The sequence below is a fragment of the Ahaetulla prasina genome, chromosome 1 (genome assembly GCF_028640845.1).
Source record: "Ahaetulla prasina isolate Xishuangbanna chromosome 1, ASM2864084v1, whole genome shotgun sequence".
NCBI lineage: Eukaryota > Metazoa > Chordata > Lepidosauria > Squamata > Colubridae > Ahaetulla > Ahaetulla prasina.
In genome coordinates, this window is record NC_080539.1 from 305,207,898 (window position 1) to 305,218,304 (window position 10,407).

General features: G+C 39.8%; 1 protein-coding gene across 1 annotated transcript in view; it reads right to left on the reverse strand.

Moving 5' to 3' along the window:
• Positions 1-10,407, reverse strand: part of ITPKA (inositol-trisphosphate 3-kinase A) — a 69,764-nt gene that overhangs the window by 8,126 nt on the left and 51,231 nt on the right. The window contains exons 2-5 of the mRNA XM_058162056.1: positions 8,315-8,411; positions 6,486-6,699; positions 4,345-4,549; positions 998-1,099 (exon numbers count right to left, since the gene is read on the reverse strand). Coding sequence (XP_058018039.1) covers positions 998-1,099; positions 4,345-4,549; positions 6,486-6,699; positions 8,315-8,411 — 618 coding nt within the window. The remainder of the gene's footprint in view (positions 1-997; positions 1,100-4,344; positions 4,550-6,485; positions 6,700-8,314; positions 8,412-10,407) is intronic.

Consider the following 10,407-nt stretch of genomic DNA (forward strand, 5'->3'; position numbering starts at 1 on the left):
GGGAATCAACAGTTTCACATCCTCATTGTCTGCACCTGCTCTTCACATAATACTAGATATTGCACAAAAGCGGATCAGGAAGCCAAGAAATATAATGTACAAATTTCATCAAAAGCTGAAGAGAATTCAAGGTGATCAAACATTTTCATTCAGCCAGACCCAAAATTCAAATCAAAGAAAGCTTGGATTTTCTTTGATTCAGAGCTAACATCTAATTTGAATAGACTCACCTAGTATATTTGACACCCAAAATATATTGTTTTTAATTATTTATTACAATAATATTTAATATCCCCTTCCTCCATTACTAAGACCCAGTTTGGTATAGTAGTTAAGGCATTGTTATAAATAGGATACTGTTTGATTTTAGTCCCGTGTTAGACACAAATCCAGCTTGGTAACCTTGAGCTGATCAAATACACTCAGCTCTGAGAAAAAGGCAGTGGCAAGCCAGTTCCGAAAAATGCTGCCAATACAACAAAAAGGAAACGTTAAATTAAAACTGACTTGTAGGCACACATGTCTATGGAGAGTCTCAGTCATCCAGGTCATGGTTGTCTCAAAGGTGCTTTTTCAAGAGACAACTAGATTTTCTAGTTTTTCTTTGAAGTCATTTCATATCTCTAGCAAGAAGCTTCTTCAGTTCTGGCTTGAAGGCAGAATTTTTTTTTCTCTGCCATTGCTGCACCACTATCCCACTATACAACTGATTGGCACGCTGGCAGAAGTAACCACGCTGTACTCCTTCTGCTAACCTGCTTTTCATCTTTGGCAGCACCTCTCTTATCACCTGCACCTGGGATAGACCAGACCATCCCATTCCACCCTGGTACGACACTGATTGAAAAGAAAATGTCCAAGAGACTTTTGATGGTAATAATGGCATCCTAGCTCCCTGTAAGGAATCATCCACAAAATCCCACACCTGTTTCCTCTTTGTAAGCAAGCTCTAATCGAGAATTAAAACTGTCATCCCAAACTTCCATGGTTAGCTTACCAATATAGTTGTGTTTCCCTTAATGAATTCCACAAAAACCTGGAAAACTTGTTCTCGTGTCTTTGTTGTCTTGAAGCTGGTATTACAAGTCCCATCAGCCTTCTGTAAATATTAAAAAGGTGGGGGGAGTCATTCTTCAGGCAGTGGAAAGAAGAAACCAGGAAAGAGGCTAAAGAAAGGAGGAAGTCTCAAACAATGTACTCAAACACTGGACCCAGGACATACCTAGGTGGAGAAGTCTTCTTTCGATGCAACTCCAAGTAGCTCCACTAGTAGGGCCAAACTAGTTGTGTATATTATCTACTAAAATCTACATCTTATAGCATAACTGTTTAGTAATCCTCCCAATGAAAAAGAATCAGTTTGGTCAAGGAATTAAAGCACCAGGGTAGGACCCTGAAGACCATGAGTTCTAATCCCACTTTAGGTCCAAAGTCAGTGGGACGACCTTGGCTAGTCATTCTCTCTTGGCCCTAAGGAAGATTGAGGCAATGGAAACCCCCTTTTGAAATCTGGCCAAAAAAAACTTCAGGGATTTGTCCAGTCAATTGCCAAGAGTCAACACTGACTTGAAGGTACATATAGACATACAGACATACACAGAGTCCTTCCTAACCTGGTATCCTCCCAATGCATACACTGACAGATCTAGCTGCAGTTCAGTTCCCCAGAAGATGAAGTTAAACTGTTGCAATGCAAACACCAAGTTCAAATTCACACTATCATGAAACTTCCTGGAAGACCCTGGCTCACTCACACACTCAGCCTAATTTCTCTTGTAAAAGTGGGAATGGGGAAGGGTGGGGTTAAGAACCTTAGAAGAAAGAAAAGAGAGAAATGTAGTAAGACAAATAGGAAAAACCTATCTTTCTGTGATACAAGATATATTTTGGAATATTATTTTATTTTATTCATATGTCGCCCATCTCGCTATCCAGAGTGACAGTGATACTGAGTCAGTAATTACAGAGTCATGGTTAAAAGTTGATTTACTGGAATAATTGGTGGAATTCCTTTAGCCTGAACTTTTTCAAGTCCCATTTATTTCGATCAGTTCACCCTTAAGTGTACCTCTGCAGCCAGTTCATTAGAAAAGGACTGGAATGATGGTTAGCATTTACAGAAAGAGTACTGCAGCTTAAAACCATGTTTCTGTCTATGAAATATGCAAGAATTTTTTAAAAAAGAACATAAACCTGTATATATTCTCACTTTTTCTGTAGATGAGTGCCTAGTGAAATGTGACCTTCTACTGATGCAATTATTTCTGAGTAAAATCTATGGTAGATGGCAGGCATGCATTTACTTCCCTCCCCTTTAATAGCTTTTCCTCCTTCAGAAGAAACACTTCTTCTCCAATAGGGTGAGATTGGCATAGATCCAAATGCATGTGCCTGACAAGACACAAGAACATTATGCAACAGCTGGGCACATCGTGGGCAGAGAAATCTTGCAGAACTCTGATGAACTCAGTGAGTACAGTGAAAGAATTCTCTCTGCCTATTGCCAGATGGCACACTAACTATTGCATACCAGTATGTAACTCATCATAGGGAGAAAAATCTGACAGTACCCTCCAAATGATTTTGCTAACAGCAAAGCCTGAGATGCCGGGAAGAGAGAGAATCTTTTAGAATTCTGAGTCCATCCAACAGCATGAGAGCCAATGTGATAAGGGCTAGAGTGATAACATCAGTCAAGCACATATGATGTGCTTCCGTGTGTGATACGGAAATTTATTAATATCAAAATTGACATTTTAAATGCAGGCTTCTAACACAGATGACTATTTCCCAGGCCAGAAACAATCGTATCATCCATGCCCTTTGCTTCCATTTTGATGGTGATGTTTGTTTTGTTGCTGCTGCTTTTCTTGATAAGCCTAGTTCAGATAATTCATCTGATGCTCTGTAAACTGTACAGAATATAATTTTCATCAGCCTTGTTTGATAGCCAATCTAGCCAATGGCAAGTAGCTGTAAAAATTGTAGTCCAAACCAGCTAAATATGCTGGTTTGCTAACCTGCCATTATATGTGCGTGTGTCGTGTCCCACTCCTCCGCTGACGGCCGGGTCAGGGAAATCCGAATCAGGCTTGCCTCTGCAGCTCTGCCCAAAGTCCTAGCAAAGTCCTCAGAGCAGGCAGGAGACCAGTAAGTGACTTCAGCAAGATAAGTTCGACTTTTGCCTGACTCAGAGACTGCCAGAAAGTAGATCCTTTATATAGGCCATGGGGTGTGGCTCCATGAATCAGCACTCATTAAGGCCTGCCCCTCCCTTCCTTCTGTTGCCTCCGCCTATCCAATCTTCTGATGCGAGGATCACTCCAATCAGCTGTTGGGAATAAACCCTCCTCAGGCTCACATGCTGTGGAGGAGAGGGAGGGGTCTAGCTGCTCCGTTTGCCTGGGCATGGAGTCAGGGCTGGGGCAGGGAGGTGCTCCTTCTTCTGCAGTTTGTCTGGGCATGGAGCCAGGACTGGGGCCGGGAGGCATACATTCCTCCGTGTTCGGGAGCAGATAAGAAGGCCCCGGCTGCTCTGAGGGCGGGCAAGACACAACAGCGTGTTTATCTTTGTGTATGTGAGAGAGAGATAAGAGTATATATCTCAAGATACCTGCCTTGAGGGCACTGGTATCAGCTACGGACGCTTTCCAGTCAAGTACAAATGTATATGTTTCTATTTCCTGCTGGCTTCTCACCCAATCACCAACCAGGCTCAGTCCTACATAGCTTCTGAGACAGCACACTGTCACCCAGGTGTGGCCATGAATGACACATTACTATGGAAGCTTCTGAAAAGCACACCAGAATGAATGCTTCAATCAGGAAAGGCTCGGGAACAGTGCAGAGGTGGGTTTCAGCTGGTTCTGACCAGTTCTGGAGAACCGGTAGTGGAAATTTTGAGTAGTTCAGAGAACCGGTAGTAAAAATTCTGACTGGCCCCGCCCCCATCTATTCTTTGCCTCCCAATTCCCAGCTGATCAGGAGGAAATGGGGATTTTGAAGTAATCTTCCCCAGGATTGGGGAGGGAATGGAGATTTTACAGTATCCTTCCCCTGCCATGCCCACCAAGCCACACCCACCAAGTCATGCCACGCTCACCAAGCCACACCCACAGAACCGGTAGTAAAAAAATTTGAAACCCATCACTGAAACAGTGGTGGGTTTCTACCGGTTCACCCCGGTTTGGGCGAAGCGGTAATGGTGGCGGTGGGAGGGTCCACCCACCCCTCCGGATGTCATCATGGATGCTCTGTACGTGCTCTGAAGGTTCCGCGTGCTCACAGTTCTGAACCGGTATCAAAGGTAAGTGGAATCCACCACTGCTAAGGAAGATTTCTTACCTTTATCCCTTCGATCCTGAAACCCAGGCTAGCACTGGAGCTGATGGTCTCCCTCCATTGCATGTACCGAGGTTTTGTCACTGCATGCTGTGTGTTCTCTTCAGCAGTGGGTGCCAAAGGGTCCACATCTATCATCTTCTTATACATATCTTTACGGAGCTTCGGTTTTTCTCGTGCTTTAGTCAATTCTTCCTCCAAGTATGTCCTACAAAAACAAACAATGGGACGTTGAGCATCTCGCTAACTTTAGCAACTACAACAAAAGTTAGTTAGCTTTCATTTCATGCTGTGTATCCCATATAATACAACATTCCAGTTACAGACGAAGAGAATTAACAACCAAAGTCGAGTTCTCTTTTCAAGATTATTTAGATTAAGATCAGGGCAGCGACAGTATGGGTAGAAAGAAAAAGGGCATAGCCAACAGGATTTTAGTTTTTCTTCAAGTCCAAGAAGATACCTTAAATCAAAAGCATCAGAATGATTTAAGATTTTATGTGAGGGGTCCTTTATGTGCTTTTCAAGATTATTGTTGTTTTCTTGCAGATGTTTCATTACCCAAAGTAGGTAACATCATTATTGCTTTGGGGTTTTTTTCTCCCTTTTTTTGCACAGTATAAGAGTTCTCTATTGATTTCCTTTTTTAAAAAAAATTATGGATTTTCTAGATTGTGAACTGATTTGCGATCTTTATAGAAAAAAGTTGTAAATGTATAGGTTAAGTAATCCTAATAAGAATGCATTTGTCTCTTAGCATAGCTAGCTAATCTTATTCAGAATGGGAGAATGTGGTATCTTATGACAGACTCAGACAGACCACAAAAAACACATCGAAAAGAAGACTGATTCCAGAGTTTTTTCCAAAAATGAAACTACCCAGCTCTAGAATTATAAAACTAGAAGAAAAAGAAGGGAGAAAAGTCAGTTTGTTTACCTGAAAGAGTATTTTCCAAAACTCTTTTGATTCGTTTTCTTTTAAAAAAAAACTATTTCAGAAGAAATGAATTCATTATTAACTTTTAGTCCTGAACTTGTTTGAAGACTATTTTGGGGGGGGGGGGGAGACACAATCTGATGAGGAATATTTAAATATATTTCAAAGAATTTTATAGCTTTTTCCAACATTTTCAAACAACTTTTCGTTGAATAGGAGCATAATATTTGGATAGAGCAACTGTGTTAAAAAAAAAAGTTACTTAATATACTGCAGGAAGGAACAAGGCAACAATACATTTTCAACAGGACAATGTAAACATTTCTTCTAGTTTGAAACTTTTATAAAATTTGAGCAACTTTTCATGGTAGGGACAATGACAATTTCACAATGCAAAATGGACATATACTTAAGAGATTTAATTTAATGAAATCATGCTTCAAGTATATTTTAAAGTCACAATCTGTGCATAAATATTACTTATCCTAAAAGAAATAGTATGATGTGTCTGTGTCTGTTGAACAAAAAATTGACTCCATCCCTAGAAACACAGAAGTGCAAGTTGTGACAATTCAGTTCTGGCGTTAGTTTCACCAGAACGCATACAATCAATTCACGTTCCTTTACCCAGTGCACAGAAAAATAATTCATAATTTGATTGTAAGACCTGACATCAAGCTCAGAAATGATTCAGCGAAGTTTGACCAGTGAAACATTAATTCTTCTATTATTATTGCTATGGATGTGTCCAAATTGAGTAAATCTTGCTAGAAAATGCCACTCACTTCCATGAATATGTCCTATATGCAGTTCAGTTTCTGAAAATGCTACAGGGTTTAGAAAGTGGTGTTCTTTATAAAGAAAGTATTGGCCATTTGTGGATAGACAGAAGATCTGGCTACACACTTGTTTCAGGACTTTTTTTAGCAATAAAATTACAAAACTGAAAAATTGAAAACATATTAATAAACCTAAAAGGAACAAGCAAGCAGCCTAGAGGGGGGCTTAAATTACAGATCCTGCTTCTCAAAAAGTTATTTTTCAAAAATGTCCATAACTCAGGTAGTATAATGGAAAGGGATCTGCCGTGAAGTTCTGCTGTTGACCTTCCTTGAGCACTCTAAAGGACATCTAGCTTCCAAATTATCCAAATTATCAAGCAAATTATCCACAATGAGATGGGAAGCTGTTGTTTAAGATCTCCCACCTGACTCCCATTTTACAATCCATCACACAAGGCCCTTCAAAATTAGCTAGAAGATCATCCAACTGTAAATAGGACTCGCCATCTCTCTCCACCACACCATGGAAGACAGGGACACAGGAATGCAGTGAATCTTTCATCAGCCGTTCAAAGCACTTCTCCTCGTTCTCACAGTGGCGTTTCAGAATCGTCCCAGCATCGGCTGCTTTGAAACTTCCTGCAGAAACAAAACCATGAAGTTATTGGAATTTTCAAAGTCTTCTCCTCACAGTTCAGCTGCAATTACCACCAGCAGCACCAAGACCCCCTATCCAGTTCTGCTCCAAGTTAACAGAAACATAAGTCAGCATCCTGTAAAAAGAATTTGTTGTTATTGTTGGTTACAAAGTTGTGTCTGACCCATCGCGACCCCATGGACAACATTCCTCCAGGCCTTCCTATCCTCTACCATCCACTGGAGACCATTTAAGCTCACACCTACTGCTTCAGTGACTCCATCCAGCTACCTCGTTCTCTCTCGTCCCCTTCTTCTTTTGCCTTCAGTAAAAAGAATAGCCCAAGATAAACAAGGCTTTGAAAAAAGTGCAATATATTTACGTCCAATATGGGACACGCTGGCTCAGGGGCTAAGACAGCTGAGCTTGTTGACAGAAAGGTCGGTTCGGCGGTTCGAATCCCTAGTGCTGCCGTGTAACAGGATGAGCTCCCATTACTAGTCCCAGCTTCTGCCAACCTAGCAGTTTCGAAAGCACGTAAAAATGCAAGTAGAAAAAATAGGAACCACCTTTGGTGGGAAGGTAAAAGTGTTCCGTGCGCCTTTGGCGTTTAGTCATGCCGGCCACATGACCACGGAGACGTCTTCGGACAGCGCTGTCTCTTCGGCTTTGAAACGGAGATGAGCACCGCCCCCTAGAGTCGGTAACGACTAGCACGTATCTGCGAGGGGAACCTTTACCTTTACCTATTTACGTCCAGCTACCCATGGCTGTACAAAAGCTTTACAGAACCAGCTGCATGATGACTCATATGAACTGCATATGAACCATATCTGGTGATTAAAAATACACTGCCCTGCTGCTATTATTTGAACTGATCGTAACCGAAATAGTGGCCAACAGTATTATAGTATATGAAGCTAGGGGCAGATATAGGAACAAGCTTGTGTTAATGGGATATATGCTAACCTTTGGAATGCAGCATACATTTTGAATCAATTCAAAATAATTTGTTGAGAAAAGATAGCCATTATGTTAGCATGAGTTCCCCAACTCCTACCCCAGAAGCTGGAAAGAACTCTGTAATCTCTATAAATTTTGAATTCAAAGCATGAGTCGTGTTTGGATAATCGAAAGACGGATGAGAATAAAACATGTTTTTAAATCACATGCCAATTAAATCATGGTGAATTTTGAGAGAGTTTTTATGGTCGCTTTTATACTTAAAAGCAAGAAATTATGATGTTAGGAAATCTAAGGTTTCAAGGTTCTTGTGAGATTTCAGTCACGTTGGAACAGCTCCCCAAATAGATCATAATCCAACTGCATGATTTACTGACCCATCTAATATTTTAATAAAGTCCACCTTTATTTATGTCATTATTTAAATGTGCATGGTTATTAAGTCTCAAAATCCAGTATGGATTTTTAAAAAGAAGGAATAATGTAAACACTATCTTATCTTGATCTGAATATTTAGAAATAAACTATCAGCTCTGATCATGGGTATTCTTGTTAACTAGGAGATCCTCAAGCAGATTCAAAGTTTTCAACTTCATTCATAATTTTTAATTACATTCTACTATGGTACATCAATGAAAGAAAGAAAGTTCTCACCAGTGTGACCAGCCAGCTGCACCCAAGAATACCGTTTTTTGAAGGGACTGATGACTGGCAAATTGACAATTGTCTTTATTGTCTGCCATGCCTTTTTCTGAAACACACAAAAAAATAAAAGGTAATTTGCATATGAACATCTAGACATTGTTTGAAGGGGTGTAGCATTTAGTTATTGTTACAAACCTCCATCAGTTTCCATCGATTTCCAAAATAGCCCACCATTAGATAAATCAGATTCCCCATTTAGAGATACTGATTATCCTAATAAATTTAAAAGGATACTGGTTAAAGGATAATGAGGTGTAGGATTTATTCATGTTATCTAAGATTCACCAATATAAAAGTAATGATCAAACTCCAAAATCTAATGAAACTCAGGCATGCTGTCCCTTATGATCATATGGGGTTCTGCTTCGTATTTTTCTGGATCACATTATCCTGATGCCTTAGCTCAATAATCTTTTTCTCTTCTTCCTTAAATATAAATAAGCAACAAATCCAGGCACTGCAGGGGCCAAATGCAATAAAAAGAATTCCTTGAAAGATTGTAAAAGGATCACGCCTAGTTTTGAATAGGCTCCCTTTCCAGATCAAATTCAAAGAGTTATGTACTTTCTCCACTGACTAAATGAAAGCAAGTTACGGTATTCGTATAGAACCTACAGTTAAATCTTTTTTTGTCCAAGATGTTTATTCTCCATGGTGAATAAATATAAACACACACACAGTCAGAACACAACAGTTCTTTCAGCTACATCAAGATCAAGGCAACTGGCAAGGTGAGAAAAAGTCCTTCTAAGCACAGATTGCCATCCCTGTTCAGGTTTAAAACAGATCATGTTGCTCAAATCAGCTGCTGACCCAAGTTCTTGCAAGGTAGAATAGAATAGAATAGAATAGAATAGAATAGAATAGAATAGAATAGAATAGAATAGAATAGATTTTTTTTATTGGCCAAGTGTGATTGGACACACAAGGAATTTGTCTTGGTGCATATGCTCTCAGTGTACATAAACAAAATGCATATTGTTTCTGCAGGGATTATCCAGGTAAATGCTTCTCTCTCTCCATCTTACTTGTAAACAATCTGCTGAACACACAACCTGGTGGACCCATGCGCTGAAATCTATTTCCATGCTGAGATTGCTGTTCATTAGAAATGAGGTTAGCCAAAAAAAAAAAAAAAAAGCAGAGAAGAGCAATCAGGATGATTAGGGGACTGGAGACTAAAACATGATGAATGGCTGTAGGAACTGGGCACGACTAGTCTAGTGAAGAGAAGGACCAGCGGAGACATGATAGCAATCTTCCAATATTTGAGGGGTTGCCACAGACAGGAGAGGGGTCAAGCTACTCTCCAAAGCACCTGAAGTCCAGACAAGGAATCATGGATGGGAACTGAACAAGGAGAGATTGTTTCTCCTTGAACCTGGAAATAAGGAGAAATTTTATGACAGGGAGAACAATCAACCAACGGAATGGCTGGCCTTCAGAAGTTCTGAGAGCTTCATCATTGGAGGCTTTCAAGAAGAGACTGGACTGTATCTGTTAGAAATGGTGTAGAGTCTCCTGTTTGGGCAGGGGGTTGGACTAGATGACCTACAAGGTCCCTTCCAATTGTTAATCTGTTAAAAATCACCATGTACCATTCAATACCTTACTCTAGAAGATTAGGCTAATATATTTTGGAGTACCACTAAATGGAAAAAAGGCACATTTTACTCTCATTAATTACACTCAGTAATTGCATATTTTATTTAAAAATATTTGGGGACAGAATATTGTAAGAAAAATGGCATGAGGCTAATGGACAAGCTTTAACTACTGAGGTTTTTTTAAAAAAAAATTATTAGGAATGGAGAAGGAATCTTATCGCTTAGCCATCTTACACAGCTTAATTTCCATAACTCCTGGGTTTTTTCTTGTTTTTCTCAAACAAAAATTCAACTTGTTCTTTTTAAACAAAATCATGCATTTTTTCCTACCTCCCTGAATTTTCATACTCAACAGTATAATAAGTCTACGCAAACCCACTAAATGCCTTTGTGATAATAAGAAACAAAAGAGGTAAGACTAATTACTGCTCATTG